The sequence below is a fragment of the Puntigrus tetrazona genome, chromosome 20, assembly GCF_018831695.1.
Source record: "Puntigrus tetrazona isolate hp1 chromosome 20, ASM1883169v1, whole genome shotgun sequence".
Lineage (NCBI taxonomy): Eukaryota > Metazoa > Chordata > Actinopteri > Cypriniformes > Cyprinidae > Puntigrus > Puntigrus tetrazona.
In genome coordinates, this window is record NC_056718.1 from 26136539 (window position 1) to 26155158 (window position 18620).

At 45.2% G+C, this 18620-nt stretch overlaps 2 protein-coding genes across 2 annotated transcripts; both read right to left on the reverse strand.

The window, feature by feature from the left end:
* Positions 1-3909: 3909 nt before the first annotated feature.
* LOC122325522 (zona pellucida sperm-binding protein 4-like) lies at positions 3910-7881 on the reverse strand. The gene is made up of 11 exons (XM_043220558.1): positions 7822-7881; positions 7663-7668; positions 6593-6661; positions 5390-5699; positions 5128-5315; positions 4957-5054; positions 4716-4873; positions 4454-4646; positions 4237-4384; positions 4094-4166; positions 3910-4014 (listed from the first exon to the last, which is right to left on the reverse strand). The coding sequence occupies exons 1-11, from the start codon at positions 7879-7881 to the stop codon at positions 3938-3940; spliced, it is 1380 nt and encodes a 459-aa protein (XP_043076493.1). The 3' UTR covers positions 3910-3937.
* Positions 7882-13352: 5471 nt separating this feature from the next.
* Positions 13353-15985, reverse strand: LOC122325523 (zona pellucida sperm-binding protein 4-like). Its single transcript, XM_043220559.1, has 9 exons — positions 15815-15985; positions 14842-15151; positions 14580-14767; positions 14408-14505; positions 14171-14328; positions 13909-14101; positions 13692-13839; positions 13548-13620; positions 13353-13464 (listed from the first exon to the last, which is right to left on the reverse strand). The coding sequence occupies exons 1-9, from the start codon at positions 15983-15985 to the stop codon at positions 13388-13390; spliced, it is 1416 nt and encodes a 471-aa protein (XP_043076494.1). The 3' UTR covers positions 13353-13387.
* Positions 15986-18620: the final 2635 nt, after the last annotated feature.

An 18620-nucleotide genomic window follows, 5' to 3' on the forward strand; every position in this document is an offset into this window, starting at 1 on the left:
ATTAATTTAGATATGTTTATACATGTCTACAGTCCTCTGTGGTTGCATGTAAAGTTACTTTGACTTCTAGCTGCATATAGTTCAATAGACCTATATATACACTGTTGTGAGAGGACAGCCATATTAAATCATTTGTCATTAGGTGGGTTCATGAACAGTTGCACTCCACATACACATACCACATACAGACTTTTGAGACTGCAGGGATGGTCCGAGTACAACAGCGCATGTAATAGTAGAATTTTGAGGCAGCTCAAGTCAAGTAGGTGGTACTTTGCGTGTGTTGAGTACTTTCATCTGCAGGCAAGTACTTTAAGTTGTACTACTGTATGTGCATGACAGAACGGAACCTAGAAGGTGAAGTATATCATGCAAAGTGAGTAACTGGCTGTCTGCAAGCCCTTCTGATGACAGGATATAGGGGTCTATTGAACTACATAGCTAGAAGTCAAAAGTAACAACTTGACATGCAACCACATTTTAATTTTTTAAAAGAAATCCTTCAATAAATATTGACATCATCCTACTGTGACTCTTGTCAGGCCCAAGAAGTTGCCATTAGACAAATGTTTCACGTTACTTAAAAAAAAAAAAAAAAAAAAAAACCTAGACACCACCATACAAATGTGGCTTGGTTAAGGACTGTCCTACATCAGGACTTAACAGTAACAGCTTACTACCAGTTACAAGGCTCTATTTCAGTTTAACTAAAGTTAAACTTTGTTCTGGCCAGAACAAAGTGGTAAAATCTTAGCCTACACTAAACTTGCCAACCCTTAATCCAGAGGTTCCAAGTATCCCCTCCAGATGTGCATACATGTTGGGCAGATGTTTGGGAAACAGGATGTGTTAACCCAAGTCAACCATTAACACCTAATTCAGTACCTCATGTAGTCCAAGTCAGCAACTGTAGGTTGGTCAGCTGCAGTCACGACTGCTCCGGCAAAACTTAGTTTTTTTGTTAATCGTCTGTATTTTGAATAGTCTACGCTGTTTTCTTTATATAAGATGGCTATCATTACATATGACAGAGCCACTCTTATAATCTATTGGTGTACAATGCACCCACCTTTCGCTGTTTTGAAGGACGCGACCCGCACTCTGCGTCAGGAACACACCGTGCTCCCCTACCTAGTGTCCTGTTAGCCAACGTCCAGTCTCTGGAAAACAAGCTCGATGACTTCAGGGCAAGGATCAAGTTCCAGAGAGACATTCGGGACTGCAACCTTCTCTGCTTCCCCGAGACATGGCTGAACCCAGCGGTACTGGACCACGCCATACAACCTGCAGAGTTTTTCTCCGTTTACCGCATGGACAAGACAAGGGGAGATGGAGTGTCTCTGATGGTGAACAACAGCTGGTGCAACAGTGCAAGCATTGTTCCTCTCTCACGCTCCTGCACACCAAACCTGGAACTTCTGACCATCAAATGTTGCCCCTTTCTATCTTCCACGGAAATTCAGCTCGGCCATAGTCAGTGCCGTTTATATTCCACCTCCAGCGGACATGGACACTGCTATATGGGACTTACACAAACACTTAACAACACACCAGTCACAGCACTGGGACGCCGCACTCATTGTGTTGAGGGATTTTAACAGTGCAAACTTCAAGAGCGCACTGCCAAACTTTCACCAGCACATCACCTGCCCAACCAGGAGTGCAAGGAAACTGGATCACTGCTACACACCCTTCAGAGAGAGCTACAAGGCAAAATCATGCCCACCGTTTGGCAAATCGGACCATGCCGCCATCTTCCTCATGCCTGTTTATAAACAGAGGCTGAAACAGGAAGCCCCAGTACAGAGGGAAGTGTCACGCTAGTCTGACCAATCAGTGGCCGCTCTGCAGGACACTTTGGATGACGCAGACTGGGCCATGTTCAAGTACAGCTCAGAGGACGTCAACGTGTTTACGGAAGCGGTGGTAGGATTCGTCGGGAAACTAGCAGATGACACGGTAGAGAAAACAGTCATCAGGAGGTTTCCCAACCAGAAACCGTGGGTAGACGAAACCATCCGCGACTATCTGAGATCTCCCTCCGCAGCCTATAACACGGGGATAGTCACCGGGGATATGACTAAATACAAAGCTCCGTCGCACAGCATGCGCAGAGCGGTGAAGGAGGCAAAGAGGCGCTACGGGAAGAAGCTAGACTTACAGTTTCAACAGTGACTCTAGGAGCCTGTGCCACGGACTGAGAAACATCACAGACTATAAAACGCCAACCTCCAGAGTGGAGAGCGCGGATGCTTCTCTGGCAGATGAGCTAAACACCTTTTATTCTCGTTTCGAGGCAGCAGCTAATCTTGCTAGCAGCGGTATCATGAACAGCATGCATGCCGAGAGAGCCAGAGAGGAAAATCACAATCACCATTTTGGAGCACGACGTAAGGAGGGCATTCAGGAAAGTGAACACCAGGAAGGCAGCAGGACCTGACGGCATCACAGGTTGAGTTCTGAGAGCCTGTGCTGACCAGCTAGCACCGGTGTTCACTGAGACATTCAATCTCTCCCTGGAACAGTCCCTCGTGTTTCAAACAGTTCATCATCGTCCCTGTGCCGAAGAAACCTCAGCCCTCTTGCCTGAATGATTACCGCCCTGTAGCTCTGACGTCGGTAGTGATGAAGTGCTTTGAGAGACTGGTCAGAGACTTCACTGCATCACTACCGGACACACTGGACCCACTACAGTTCGCCTACCGCCAGAAACGTTCTATGGAGGATACCATCACACACCTCCACGAGGCACCTGGATTTTAGAAAAGGGAACTGTGAAAATGCTGTTCGTGGACTATAGTTCAGCGTTCAACACCATAGTTCCCTCCACACTCACCTCAAAGTTGGAGGTCCTGGGACTCAGCCCATCCCTGCGTCACTAGATCACCAACTTCCTGACCGACAGACCACAGGCCGTACGGATGGAAAAAACACACCTCATCCTCCCTCACTCTCAGCACTGGAGCCCCTCAGGGTTGTGTTCTGAGTCCCCTGCTGTACACACATGACTGTGGCCACTACAAACTTCATTAAATTTGCTGACGACACGGTCGTGGTGGGCCTGATCTCCAACAACGAGATTGCCTACCTTCTGGAGATCAACAACCTGGAGAGATGGTGTCAGGAGAACAACCTACTTACTGAACACCAGCAAAACAAAGGAGTTAATAGTGGACTTCAGCACGAAGCAGGTGCGCTCATACCATCATGATCAACGGGACCCCAGTGGAGAGAGTGGACAGTTCTGTACCTGAGTGTTCACGTCAAGCAGGAACTGTCTTGGTTTTGTCACATCAACACCCTGGTGAAGAAGGCCCGGCAGCAGCATCTATACCATCCGAGACGCTTAAGGGACTTCAGACTCCCATCTCAGGAACTTTTACACCTGCACCATTGAGAGTGTCCCAACGGGAAACATCACCTCCTAGTTCCGGAACAGCACCATACAGGACAGGCGAGCCCTTCAGAGGGTGGTGCGGTTAGCCCACAGCTACAACAAGCTGTGCTATACAAGGGGGCCAGGAAGATCGTGGAAGACCTCAGCCACCCCAACAATGGACTCTTTTCTCTGTGGTGTTCAGGAAAGCGCTTTCGTTCCCTGAAGGCAAACAGAATGAGGAGGAGCTTCTTCCCACAGGCCAGATGGAGTCTGAACCAGGAAACACCCAGCACCTAATTACCGGGACTCATGTTCACCCCTCTTTCCCAAGATACTTGTTACTTTTCTCCACACTGGACAATTTCGTCACTAGCCACTTTACATTTTATTTCTATACTTTATTTTTACACTGGACAATTGTAAAAAGCATTTCACTGCATGTCGTACCATGTATGTGACAATTTGATAAACAAAAACCAACACTCTTGATCCACAAAAAGTTTATTTAAAAAAAAAAAAAAAAAAAAAAAAAAAAAACCAAACCAACAACAACTAGATTTACATGACTAGAGTAACTTGTCCACTAGAAACCACAGTTGGTTCACCAAAGATGGCCTGGATAGGAGTAGCTCTTCCTGGGGAGAGAGAGAGAGAAAATTGTTTTTATTAATTCAAATAAACGGGTCATCTAGTCAAGAGAATACAAGAACTCACGTTTCCTGGTGCAGCTTTGCTCACAAGAGCCAGAAGACGGATGGCACACCGCTGTACTGCAGTGGATGAAGATCTGAGAAGCAAAAGTAGGAGTAGAGATTAGGTCAAGAGGCTCAGTGAAAACCTGGTAAAGTGGGGCATACCGTTTCCTGCAGAGGAGCCAGTGAGGTTGGATCTACAAACGTAAACATCTTCACAACAAAGCGCTTGTAGTGGGTCGGGAACTGCACACCAGATGATCCAGTTACTGGAACCAATGTGGTCAGATAACGGTCATCCTGGTAAGGGCATCTGAAAGGGAAAGGAGGTCAGAAAGGGTCTCCCTGCACACCAACTGGATATAGTCGGCTGTACGCTCACCCATCAATCAGAAGGTCCCACTGGGGCAGACTGAGTGGACTGGAGGTGGAGGTCGCCCAGCAATGTCCCAGCATCAGGATAATGTTGGGGTCAGTCCTCTCCATAATGTGCACTTCAACATACACAGGCTCCCGCAGGACTTTTGTGACGGGATAATCAGCGTCACTGTAGTAGGACGTGTAGGCCTCATCCCCTGAGGAACAAAACTAGGCTTTTACCAGAAAGCGCTGCAACCTGGAGACACATGGGACACAGTACTTACCTTCAGCACAGCCCTTGGTGACACACTGGCCATTGGCCAGTCTGAGCTCCACCCTGAGAGGTCCAGGAGCAGCTACTGGTGGAGGTGGAGGAACAGAGTTGACCTCCACAACCAGAGCTTCCACAGATGTTCCAGAGTATCTGCACTGGAAGAGAAGCCTGGACAGAGACAGACAGACAGACAGACAATCAGCTTGTAGCACTGGTCATAGATCATTCTTAGCCAGTCATAGACCACTTACTCAAAGTGACTGTCCCTCGTGATGGATCCAAGTGGTCCAACGCCAACTTCGTATGAGGAGGTCATTCTGTTCTCATACACCACATATCCACTGTCCTCCTGTAAACAGCAACACCGTTAACGTCTAGTCAAATCGTGCACGCGCAGAATAGAGCCAGAAGCAGCTGCTCACCATCATGCTCGTGCCACATGCGGTCACAGGGAACTGGTATATAGCAAAGGAAGGTGTGGAATCCACAGGAGCGCAAGGCGGGTCACTTCCACCCAGTAGACGAACCGAATCCAGACTCAGTTGAGGCACAGTAACATCTCTAGCGACCACTACCACAAACTGACCATCTCGAATACACTGGACAGTCACTAGAACAAGGTACAAGAGCAGGTTAACGCCGAGTCAAGTTACAGGCAACAGAATTACCCCCCGGAATGCTTACCTGCCCTTCCATAGAAGCATTGCTGCCCATCAAAGCAGCAGTTGATAGCGTTACACTCAGCACCACTGATCCCAGGTTGTCCACATGGGATCTGATCATAATCAGCTACAGTACACTTATCAAGGGGCTCCGTCTGTGCCACTGGCTTCTGAAGGGGAAACTGCTGGTTAGGTTGTTGAACCAGCTGGCTGGGTGGCTGCTGTTGAACTGGCTGTTTAACCCACTGGCTGGGTGGCTGCTGTTGAACTGGCTTCTTAATCCACTGGCTGGGTGGCTGCTGTTGAACTGGCTGCTTAACCCACTGGCTGGGTGGCTGCTGTTGAACTGGCTGCTTAACCCACTGGCTGGGTGGCTGCTGTTGAACTGGCTGCTTAACCCACTGGCTGGGTGGCTGCTGTTGAACTGGCTGCTTAACCCACTGGCTCTGTGGCTGCTGTTGAACTGGCTGCTTAACCCACTGGCTGGGTGGCTGCTGTTGAACTGGCTGCTTAACCCACTGGCTGGGTGGCTGCTGTTGAACTGGCTGCTTAACCCACTGGCTGGGTGGCTGCTGTTGAACTGGCTGCTGTTGAACCGGCTGCTTAACCCACTGGCTGGGTGGCTGCTGTTGAACTGGCTGCTGTTGAACCGGCTGCTTAACCCACTGGCTGGGTGGCTGCTGTTGAACCGGCTGCTTAACCCACTGGCTGGGTGGCTGCTGTTGAACCTGGCTGCTTATCCTGCTGGCTGGGTGGCTGCTGTTGAACCGGCTGCTTAACCCACTGGCTGGGTGGCTGCTGTTGAACCGGCTGCTTAACCCACTGGCTGGGTGGCTGCTGTTGAACCGGCTGCTTATCCTGCTGGCTGGGTGGCTGCTGTTGAACCGGCTGCTTAACCCACTGGCTGGGTGGCTGCTGTTGAACTGGCTGCTGTTGAACCGGCTGCTTAACCCACTGGCTGGGTGGCTGCTGTTGAACTGGCTGCTGTTGAACCGGCTGCTTAACCCACTGGCTGGGTGGCTGCTGTTGAACCGGCTGCTTAACCCACTGGCTGGGTGGCTGCTGTTGAACCTGGCTGCTTATCCTGCTGGCTGGGTGGCTGCTGTTGAACCGGCTGCTTAACCCACTGGCTGGGTGGCTGCTGTTGAACCGGCTGCTTATCCTGCTGGCTGGGTGGCTGCTGTTGAACCGGCTGCTTATCCTGCTGGCTGGGTGGCTGCTGAACCTTCTGGCTGGGTGGCTGTTGTTGAACCAGCTGCTGAATGTTCTGAGGACTCTGGGGCAGATTACTCCACTGAGGAACAGCATGACAGAGAGCACAAAGTGCTAGAATCTCAACCAACAGCCATCTGACAACCATGATTGAACAGTCAGGCACACTGTGAAGATGCTGGCGTTTGGTCTTTTTGCACTCTTCAGGTTTTAAGGTAATTAAGGATAGTCCCTGCCTCTTAATTAAATCCTCATGATTCTCCACACCTGTTCGTTCCAGTCAGAGATTTAGTAGCTGTGTGATTTTCATTGATTCAATTATCCTTGTTTACATACATAAAAATCCAAACTTGAGCCCAATTCAAAATAACATTGTAGTATTAATGCTTTTCTGCCATTTTGAATTCAACCTTGGTTTTATCCTTCAATAGCTGAATCCAGTTGTTGACATTTTGACAATTCTGGACTGTTTCTTTTTCAAAACGTGTATGTATCTTCTGAAAAGCAGTTTAATAATACATAAGCTTTGAATGATACTTGAACCCTGTCCCGACTATAGCTGCTCTATTCTGAAACACATGCATTACAATACACTGCGTTAAGGCATTATATTTCATGTGTCTTGTGAACCTATTGTTCTTCACTTTCATGTTTGGTCTCATTTGAAAGGTCTCAGTGCGATTGGTAAACTGGTCTCAATTTCACAGTAATCACGTATATTATGCAAAAGATTAAGATATTGGTAGAACAGTGTTCTGTGGAAAAGGGGTGTGTCCTTCTTTTGGGTCTCTGAAAGTGTTCCAGCCAGTGTGACCCTGCAGCACGGGAACCTAAACACCAAAAGGTTTTACAACTAAACTTGGGGATCTCTTTCTCTGGTCTGAGCATATAAGGAAAGGACAAAACACAAGGCGCGATTCTGTGGCTAGGGAAAGAAATGCTTATACAAATAAAAGTAAACCCTTTCATTCCTTGTTTAACTTATTCACAGGCAGAGCGTTTATTTGGCGGCTGTCTCTAACATCAAATGCTCACAGATTTAAAAGTACTACTACACGTGCGATTTTTTACTCATCTGTTTACATTCACCTGAAACACAAAAATGGCAGTGTTTATGATGATATACTCATGTATTTTGTATACTCGTCAAATGTAAAAAGTGAATTCTGGCCTATAATTTTTTTTTCTGCAGTGGAAACAGAACAGTTGATGATTTTTAAGTGGAATGCACATCTCAAATACCCGGTTCTTAGAAATTTGGAACCATTGTTCGATACCTGAACCTATCCGTAACTTGACCATGTTTCAAAGATGGAAGAATACAGTTTTACAACATGAATTATGATTTTGACTGTAAAGGCCGTAACAGTACATTTTTCCAGACAATCTACGAGATGCTGTGTACCGATTTTGGTCTAATAAATATCCAAGTTCAATGAAAAAAATCGTGATCCAGTCCTTTACATTCACAGTGTGTTAGTTTAGATCAGGGGAACTGCAAGCAAGTTTGACACCGGGTCCAAAATCTTTTCACCACTAGATGGCAGTCCAAGTTAAAGGATAATGTAAGAATTTGAAAAACTAAACTGGAACTGTAAGATGTTACTGTACTACTAAAGGATTTAACAGTCATTAACAAAAAGCCACATTTGTGGTGGTGGTGTCCAGGTTTTAAATGAATAAAGCAATGCAAAGTAGTCACATGTGACCTGGCAAGTACCTTCCTTTACCTAGTTGCAACACAGGCTGCCTTGCTAAAACAAACATGTGGGAGAAGCAATTGTAAGGGTCCCCCTTTTCCTGCAGAATGGAATCCAGAGGCCCTGGTCGAAGGTCAATGCGTGTTCGGTCTTTTCTTTGCGTCTCCTCGAAAATCACTAATATTTATTAATCTTTTGGGTTTCCAATTATAGTACTGACCTTATACACAATTTTATCCGACTCCAATCTTTCGTGATTTTATTTATATTTATCAAAAGGTAACTGCTGATCCCTCTAGTTGTGATTAAATTTGGATTATTAATTAACTATAATATTTCCTAGTTTCGACTTATCGTTCGTTAGGAGTCTGGGTCGCTTAGAGACCTTGTTTGGCCAGAACAGACTCACGACACATCTGGGCTAGTCCAGGTCTTAGTCAGAGGCTACACCGTAGATCGCTTACCTTAATGCAGCCATGTCCTCGATAGACTCAAAAAGAGTAATTTTTTATGCATTCCCCAAGTAATAGCATGCTAAGCCAGTTTGGAGGCCAGAAGTCAAGATCTCAAGACGGCTCCATCCATCGATCGTTGATCTGACTCACGCTAGCACGCCAACAATGCGGAAAACCTCAGAAGTCACTAACCTACTAGAAAAGTTATTTCAGACAATATTATAAGTTAACCAAGATCAACATTTATTTTGCCAGGTAAGAACAGTTTCCAAATTGGTATAATTGATAAACATTTGCACAACTGATCAGCAGTACAAAAATAACACAAAACTAAATAAAACAAACTTAAAAGGTCAGTATGCCTGGTCTTTAAAAAGTACATGGTGTAGTGTATGAGGTCATACACCCCACTACGGGCCGATCTGGCTACAGAATCGTGCCTTGTTGTGTTTTGTCACTTTCCTTTGTCACAGACCAGACAAAGAGATGCCAAATGTAGTTGTATAAACCTTTTGGTGTTTAGGTTCCCGTGCTCCAGTGTCACACCTGGCTGGAACACGTTCAGAGGCCCAAAAGAAGGACAGAATCAGAATCAGAATCAGAATCACTTTATTGCCAGGTATGTTTGCACATACGAGGAATTTGTTTTAGTGACAAAAACTCTACAGTGCAACACGATAACAAGACAAGACAGATATAAAGAGAATTATGTACAATATACAAAATATAAAATGTGCAACACAGCAAAAATAAAATAAAAATAGAAAAAAAATAAAAATATATACTATAAACATTCAAGTGTAACAGGAATGTGTTTGTGCAGTGTTATGTGTATGTTAAATAAATAAGTGTCCTTAAGTGTTCATGACATGGACTGCCTGGGGAAGAAACTGTTCTTTTGTCTGGCTGTCCTGGTACCCAGTGCTCTGTAGCGGCGACCAGGCGGCAACAGTTTGAAGATGGAGTGTGCTGGATGTGAGGGGTCCAGAGTGATTTTCTTAACCCTTTTGTTTAATGTGGATAGGTACAGTTCTATCCCATATTGACTGCATCGTCCACTGACCTGTTTGCTCTGTACGCAAACTGCAGGGGGTCCAGTAGGGGTCTTGTAAAGTCCTTCAGATAACCCAGAACCAGTTTTCAAATGATTTCATGACCACCGACGTTAGAGCCACGGGTCTGAAATCATTAAGTCCATTAATTTTGGGTTTCTTTGGGATGGGGATGATGGTGGAGCGTTTGAAGCATGAAGGTACTACACACAGCTCCAATGATCTGTTGAAGATCTGAGTGAAGATGGGGGCCAGTTGGTCAGCACAGGTTTTCAGACAGGCTGGAGTAACACCGTCTGGGCCTGGTGCCTTTCTTCTTTTGTTCTTCCTGAAGACCTGGCACACGTCATCTTCGCTGAGTTGAAGGGCAGGTGTGAGGTGAATTTGGGCAGGTGAATTTGATTTGATTTGATTTGGGGAGAGGGGATTACAGGAGGTGAGAATTGTTCCTTTTCAAACCTGCAGTAGAACTCGTTCAGGTCATCTACCAGTTGTTGATTTGCCACAGTGCTGGGGGATGGTGCCTTGTAATTGGTGATGTCTTTCAGACCTTTCCACACAGAAGCTGTGTCACTAGAGGAGAACTGGGTGCGAAGCTTTTCAGAATAATTCCTCTTCGCCACTCTGATCTCCTTTTCTAGTGTGTACTTGGCCTGCTTATACAAGGCTCTGTCCCCTATCCTGCGAGCATCTTCTTTGGCTTGACGGAGCTGACTGAGTTTAGCAGTGAACCATGGTTTGTCATTGTTGTAAGTTAAATAAGTCCTGGTAGGAATACATATGTCCTCACAGAAACTAATATATGATGTTACCGTTTCTGTGAGCTCGTCCAGATCTGTGGCAGCAGCTTCAAAGACAGTCCAATCAGTGAGAGAAAAGCAGGTTTGTAAATCCCACTCTGCTTCGTTAGTCCATATTTTTACAGTCCTAAGAACAGGTTTAGCTGATTTCAGCTTTTGCCTGTAGGTCGGTATGAGATGGACCAAACAGTGATCAGAAAGTCCCAGGGCAGCTCGTTGGACGGAGTGATAAGCATCCTTTATTACGGTGTAGCAGTGATCCAGTATGTTACGGTCTCTGGTTGGACAGGTAACGTGCTGTCTGAATTTTGGCAGTTCACGTGAGAGGTTGGCTTTATTAAAGTCCCCGAATGATTAAAACAGAGTCCGGGTGTTGTTGCTCAGTCTCTGTGATCAGATCGGCAAGTTTTTGTAAAGCCAGACTCACGTGCGCTTGCGGAGGATGTAAACACACACCAGAATAAACGAGCAAAACTCCCGCAAGCGAGTAGAAAGGCTTGCAGTTAATGAAGAGTGCTTCTACATCGGTGCAACACATCTTCTTTAACACAGTTACATCTGTACACCACCTTCTCCTCAGCGGAACACAGTTCTACCAAGTTCTTAATCTTCTCCATAATATAAGTGACTACGGTGAAATTGAGACCAATTTACCAATCGCACTGAGACCTTTCAAATGAGACCAAACATGAAAGTGAAGAACAATAGGTTCACAAGACACATGACGTATAATGCCTTATTCCTAATGAACTTTAAACCAAGTCCTTTGGGCAGAAGGAGGAGAAGCAGGAAGAGCAGAGGTGAAGAGGGTGTCAAACACAACAGGGGGAGGTGGTGTTGTTTACTCTCCTTTGTGTTCTTTTGAATATCTCTTCTCAGATCAGTCTTATTGCATTTACAGGTTTTGATTCACCTCCTTACACAATAGATACATAACTAAAATAGAAGAGGACTGGAATAAGGCCATTAATGGCATCCCAGCAAACATTGGTCCCAGAGCAACATCTTGTCCCTGGCCAAAAACAGTTGCGATAGGATGATAAATACGCAACCGAGTGTTTCCCCAAAATGCATTTGGATAGGCAAGGCAAGGCAAGGCAAGTTTATTTATATAGCACATTTCATACACAATGGTAATTCAAGGTGCTTTACAAAAGAGGAAATAAAATAATTACAAGATTTAAATAACAATAAAAGAAATTAAAATAAAATAAAAACACTGATTTAAGATAAATTGAATTTAAAGCAAAAAGAGATTGATTTAAAACAGTTAAAAATAAAAGAAGCAAAGTAGCACAGTTCGGACGCAGCACAGTGCTCATTCTGTAAATGCACAACTAAACAGATGAGTTTTGAGTCTGGATTTAAAAGTGACTAATGTTTCAGCACATCTGGTCTCCTCAGGAAGCTGGTTCCAGATGCGAGCAGCATAATAACTAAAAGCAGATTCTCCTTGTTTGGTGTGAACCTTTGGTATTTCTAACTGACTTGATCCTAGTGATCTGAGTGGTCTGTTAGGTGTATAAATAGTGATCATATCTGCAATGTATTTAGGTCCTAGTCCATTGAGTGATCTATAAACGAGTAAAAGTGCTTTAAAATCAATTCTAAATGTCACTGGAAGCCAGTGTAAGGACCTGAGGACTGGTGTGATGTGCTCTGATTTTCTGGTTCGAGTCAGGATCCTGGCAGCAGTGTTCTGGATGAGCTGCAGCTGTCTGATGGTCTTTTTGGGAAGGCCAGTGAGGAGACCATTACAATAGTCCACCCTGCTGGTGATGAAGGCATGGACTAGTTTCTCCAGGTCTTGCCTGGGCACAAAGCATCTGATTCTTGCAATATTTTTAGGTGGTAGTACGCTGATTTAGTCACTGCTTTGACATGACAGCTGAAACTAAGGTCGGTCTCTAGAATCACACCAAGATTCTTGACTTGCCTTTTGGTTGTTTGACCCCTTGAGTCAAGGTATGCATTCACCTTGTGAACTTCATAGGTTAGGTTTGGATAGGTTTGTACATGTCTACAGTTCTTAGTGGTTGCCTGCAAAGTGATTGAATAACTGTTTTCTGCAAGCTCTCCTGCTGTCAACAGTATATTGAACTATACACAGCCAGAAGTCACAGTAACCACCAACATGTACAAAGTACCTTAAATATATTTTGTAGGAAAATTTTCCATGACATAATTTCAGGTCAGCCTCCCATGACTTTTAGGCAAACATCCTGTTACCTAAACAAGTCAACCATCACCACCCAGTTCAGAACCTCATGTTGTAATCCAGGTCAGGCTTGTATAAAAATTCTGCAAAGCCAGAATACCTAGTGAGTTTAAACTATAGCTTGATGGGATGCGTGTTGGTGTTTGAATATCAACTGGGACAGGAGACGCAAGTTTTTCATGGCCAACTCTATCAATCATTTTTATTTATATAGCGCTTTTAACAACACAGGTTGCATCAAAGCACTGTACAGTATAATGACAGGGATGTATAGTGACGAGAGTGACCAATTTCTTATTAAATGCAGAGACGGTCTCTGTAGTCAACGATAGTCACTAGAAATTAAGTGTCCCCAACCAAGCAAGCCAGAGGCGACAGCGGCAAGGAAACAAAACCCCATGCATACAGAATGGAGAAAAAAAAAAAAAAAAAACCTTGGGAGAAACCAAACTCAGTTGGGGTCAGTTCTCCTCTGACCGGACGCCCAGCACTTAACTTCCAGTTCCAGTCCAACTGCACTGTCTTTGTATAAAAGACAAGAAAACAGATTTTGATCCACAAAAGGTTTATTAAAAAACTAGATTTACATGACTAGAGTAACTTGTCCACTAGAAACCACAGTTGGTTCACCAAAGATGGCCTGGATAGGAGTAGCTCTTCCTGGGGGAGGGAGAGAGAGAAAATTGTTTTTATTAATTCAAATAAACGGGTCATCTTCTAGTCAAGAGAATACAAGAACTCACGTTTCCTGGTGCAGCTTTGCTCACAAGAGCCAGAAGACGGATGGCACACCTCTGTACTGCAGTGGATGAAGATCTGAGAAGCAAAAGTAGGAGTAGAGATTAGGTCAAGAAGCTCAGTGAAAACCTGGTAAAGGGGGGGCATACCGTTTCCTGCAGAGGAGCCAGTGAGGTTGGATCTACAAACGTAAACATCTTCACAACAAAGCGCTTGTAGTGGGTCGGGAACTGCACACCAGATGATCCAGTTACTGGAACCAATGTGGTCAGATAACGGTCATCCTGGTAAGGGCATCTGAAAGGGAAAGGAGGTCAGAAAGTGTCTCCCTGCACACCAACTGGATATAGTCGGCTGTACGCTCACCCATCAATCAGAAGGTCCCACTGGGGCAGACTGAGTGGACTGGAGGTGGAGGTCGCCCAGCAATGTCCCAGCATCAGGACAATGTTGGGGTCAGTCCTCTCCATAATGTGCACTTCAACATACACAGGCTCCCGCAGGACTTTTGTGACGGGATAATCAGCGTCACTGTAGTAGGACGTGTAGGCCTCATCCCCTGAGGAACAAAACTAGGCTTTTACCAGAAAGCGCTGCAACCTGGAGACACATGGGACACAGTACTTACCTTCAGCACAGCCCTTGGTGACACACTGGCCATTGGCCAGTCTGAGCTCCACCCTGAGAGGTCCAGGAGCAGCTACTGGTGGAGGTGGAGGAACAGAGTTGACCTCCACAACCAGAGCTTCCACAGATGTTCCAGAGTATCTGCACTGGAAGAGAAGCCTGGACAGAGACAGACAGAAAGACAATCAGCTTGTAGCACTGGTCATAGATCATTCTTAGCCAGTCATAGACCACTTACTCAAAGTGACTGTCCCTCGTGATGGATCCAAGTGGTCCAACGCCAACTTCGTATGAGGAGGTCATTCTGTTCTCATACACCACATATCCACTGTCCTCCTGTAAACAGCAACACCGTTAACGTCTAGTCAAATCGTACGCGGTGCAGAATAGAGCCAGAAGCAGCTGCTCACCATCATGCTCGTGCCACATGCGGTCACAGGGAACTGGTATATAGCAAAGGAAGGTGTGGAATCCACAGGAGCGCAAGGCGGGTCACTTCCACCCAGTAGACGAACCGAATCCAGACTCAGTTGAGGCACAGTAACATCTCTAGCGACCACTACCACAAACTGACCATCTCGAATACACTGGACAGTCACTAGAACAAGGTACAAGAGCAGGTTAACGCCGAGTCAAGTTACAGGCAACAGAATTACCCCCCGGAATGCTTACCTGCCCTTCCATAGAAGCATTGCTGCCCATCAAAGCAGCAGTTGACAGCATTACACTCAGCACCACTGATCCCAGGTTGTCCACATGGGATCTGATCATAATCAGCTACAGTACACTTATCAATGGGCTCCGTCTGTGCCACTGGCTTCTGAAGGGGAAACTGCTGGTTAGGTTGTTGAACCAGCTGGCTGGGTGGCTGCTGTTGAACTGGCTGTTTAACCCACTGGCTGGGTGGCTGCTGTTGAACTGGCTGCTTAACCCACTGGCTGGGTGGCTGCTGTTGAACTGGCTGCTTAACCCACTGGCTGGGTGGCTGCTGTTGAACTGGCTGCTTAACCCACTGGCTGGGTGGCTGCTGTTGAACTGGCTGCTTAACCCACTGGCTGGGTGGCTGCTGTTGAACTGGCTGCTTAACCCACTGGCTGGGTGGCTGCTGTTGAACCGGCTGCTTAACCCACTGGCTGGGTGGCTGCTGTTGAACCGGCTGCTTAACCCACTGGCTGGGTGGCTGCTGTTGAACCGGCTGCTTAACCCACTGGCTGGGTGGCTGCTGTTGAACTGGCTGCTGTTGAACCGGCTGCTTAACCCACTGGCTGGGTGGCTGCTGTTGAACCGGCTGCTTATCCTGCTGGCTGGGTGGCTGCTGTTGAACCGGCTGCTTATCCTGCTGGCTGGGTGGCTGTTGTTGAACCGGCTGCTTAACCCACTGGCTGGGTGGCTGCTGTTGAACCGGCTGCTTAACCCACTGGCTGGGTGGCTGCTGTTGAACTGGCTGCTTAACCCACTGGCTGGGTGGCTGCTGTTGAACTGGCTGCTGTTGAACCGGCTGCTGTTGAACCGGCTGCTGTTGAACCGGCTGCTGTTGAACCGGCTGCTGTTGAACCGGCTGCTTAACCCACTGGCTGGGTGGCTGCTGTTGAACCGGCTGCTTATCCTGCTGGCTGGGTGGCTGCTGTTGAACCGGCTGCTTAACCCACTGGCTGGGTGGCTGTTGTTGTGGCTGCTGAACCTTCTGGCTGGGTGGCTGTTGTTGAACCAGCTGCTGAATGTTCTGAGGACTCTGGGGCAGATTACTCCACTGAGGAACAGCATGACAGAGAGCACAAAGTGCTAGAATCTCAACCAACAGCCATCTGACAACCATGATTGAACAGTCAGGCACACTGTGAAGATGCTGGCGTTTGGTCTTTTTGCACTCTTCAGGTTTTAAGGTAATTAAGGATAGTCCCTGCCTCTTAATTAAATCCTCATGATTCTCCACACCTGTTCGTTCCAGTCAGAGATTTAGTAGCTGTGTGATTTTCATTGATTCAATTATCCTTGTTTACATACATAAAAATCCAAACTTGAGCCCAATTCAAAATAACATTGTAGTATTAATGCTTTTCTGCCATTTTGAATTCAACCTTGGTTTTATCCTTCAATAGCTGAATCCAGTTGTTGACATTTTGACAATTCTGGACTGTTTCTTTTTCAAAACGTGTATGTATCTTCTGAAAGGCAGTTTAATAATACATAAGCTTTGAATGATACTTGAACCCTGTCCCGACTATAGCTGCTCTATTCTGAAACACATGCATTACAATACACTGCGTTAAGGCATTATATTTCATGTGTCTTGTGAACCTATTGTTCTTCACTTTCATGTTTGGTCTCATTTGAAAGGTCTCAGTGCGATTGGTAAACTGGTCTCAATTTCACAGTAATCACGTATATTATGCAAAAGATTAAGATATTGGTAGAACAGTGTTCTGTGGAAAAGGGGGTGTGTCCTTCTTTTGGGTCTCTGAAAGTGTTCCAGCCAGTGTGACCCTGCAGCACGGGAACCTAAACACCAAAAGGTTTTTACAACTAAACTTGGGATCTCTTTCTCTGGTCTGAGCATATAAGGAAAGGACAAAACACAAGGCGCGATTCTGTGGCTAGGGAAAGAAATGCTTATACAAATAAAAGTAAACCCTTTCATTCCTTGTTTAACTTATTCACAGGCAGAGCGTTTATTTGGCGGCTGTCTCTAACATCAAATGCTCACAGATTTAAAAATACTACTACACGTGCGATTTTTTACTCATCTGTTTACATTCACCTGAAACACAAAAATGGCAGTGTTTATGATGATATACTCATGTATTTTGTATACTCGTCAAATGTAAAAAGTGAATTCTGGCCTATAATTTTTTTTCTGCAGTGGAAACAGAACAGTTGATGATTTTTAAGTGGAATGCACATCTCAAATACCCGGTTCTTAGAAATTTGGAACCATTGTTCGATACCTGAACCTATCCGTAACTTGACCATGTTTCAAAGATGGAAGAATACAGTTTTACAACATGAATTATGATTTTGACTGTAAAGGCCGTAACAGTACATTTTTCCAGACAATCTACGAGATGCTGTGTACCGATTTTGGTCTAATAAATATCCAAGTTCAATGAAAAAAATCGTGATCCAGTCCTTTACATTCACAGTGTGTTAGTTTAGATCAGGGGAACTGCAAGCAAGTTTGACACCGGGTCCAAAATCTTTTCACCACTAGATGGCAGTCCAAGTTAAAGGATAATGTAAGAATTTGAAAAACTAAACTGGAACTGTAAGATGTTACTGTACTACTAAAGGATTTAACAGTCATTAACAAAAAGCCACATTTGTGGTGGTGGTGTCCAGGTTTTAAATGAATAAAGCAATGCAAAGTAGTCACATGTGACCTGGCAAGTACCTTCCTTTACCTAGTTGCAACACAGGCTGCCTTGCTAAAACAAACATGTGGGAGAAGCAATTGTAAGGGTCCCCTTTTCCTGCAGAATGGAATCCAGAGGCCCTGGTCGAAGGTCAATGCGTGTTCGGTCTTTTCTTTGCGTCTCCTCGAAAATCACTAATATTTATTAATCTTTTGGGTTTCCAATTATAGTACTGACCTTATACACAATTTTATCCGACTCCAATCTTTCGTGATTTTATTTATATTTATCAAAAGGTAACTGCTGATCCCTCTAGTTGTGATTAAATTTGGATTATTAATTAACTATAATATTTCCTAGTTTCGACTTATCGTTCGTTAGGAGTCTGGGTCGCTTAGAGACCTTGTTTGGCCAGAACAGACTCACGACACATCTGGGCTAGTCCAGGTCTTAGTCAGAGGCTACACCGTAGATCGCTTACCTTAATGCAGCCATGTCCTCGATAGACTCAAAAAGAGTAATTTTTTATGCATTCCCCAAGTAATAGCATGCTAAGCCAGTTTGGAGGCCAGAAGTCAAGATCTCAAGACGGCTCCATCCATCGATCGTTGATCTGACTCACCCTAGCACGCCAACAATGCGGAAAACCTCAGAAGTCACTAACCTACTAGAAAAGTTATTTCAGACAATATTATAAGTTAACCAAGATCAACATTTATTTTGCCAGGTAAGAACAGTTTCCAAATTGGTATAATTGATAAACATTTGCACAACTGATCAGCAGTACAAAAATAACACAAAACTAAATAAAACAAACTTAAAAGGTCAGTATGCCTGGTCTTTAAAAAGTACATGGTGTAGTGTATGAGGTCATACACCCCACTACGGGCCGATCTGGCTACAGAATCGTGCCTTGTTGTGTTTTGTCACTTTCCTTTGTCACAGACCAGACAAAGAGAGATGCCAAATGTAGTTGTATAAACCTTTTGGTGTTTAGGTTCCCGTGCTCCAGTGTCACACCTGGCTGGAACACGTTCAGAGGCCCAAAAGAAGGACAGAATCAGAATCAGAATCAGAATCACTTTATTGCCAGGTATGTTT

What these genes read in the sequence shown, in the direction of transcription:
- LOC122325522 (XM_043220558.1), bottom strand. Translation starts at nt 7,881, where the DNA reads ATGGTCAAGTTACGGATAGGTTCAGGTATCGAACAATGGTTCCAAATT. An exon ending in AACAGCCACCCAGCCAGAAG is followed by an intron (nt 5,700 to 6,592) that starts GTTCAGCAGCCA and finishes CAACAGCAGCCA; the next exon opens with CCCAGCCAGTGGGTTAAGCA. An exon ending in ACGAGGGACAGTCACTTTGA is followed by an intron (nt 4,874 to 4,956) that starts GTAAGTGGTCTA and finishes GTCTCTGTCCAG; the next exon opens with GCTTCTCTTCCAGTGCAGAT.
- LOC122325523 (XM_043220559.1), bottom strand. Translation starts at nt 15,985, where the DNA reads ATGGTTGTCAGATGGCTGTTGGTTGAGATTCTAGCACTTTGTGCTCTC. An exon ending in CACCAAGGGCTGTGCTGAAG is followed by an intron (nt 14,102 to 14,170) that starts GTAAGTACTGTG and finishes TTTGTTCCTCAG; the next exon opens with GGGATGAGGCCTACACGTCC. An exon ending in GCAAAGCTGCACCAGGAAAC is followed by an intron (nt 13,465 to 13,547) that starts GTGAGTTCTTGT and finishes TCCCTCCCCCAG; the next exon opens with GAAGAGCTACTCCTATCCAG.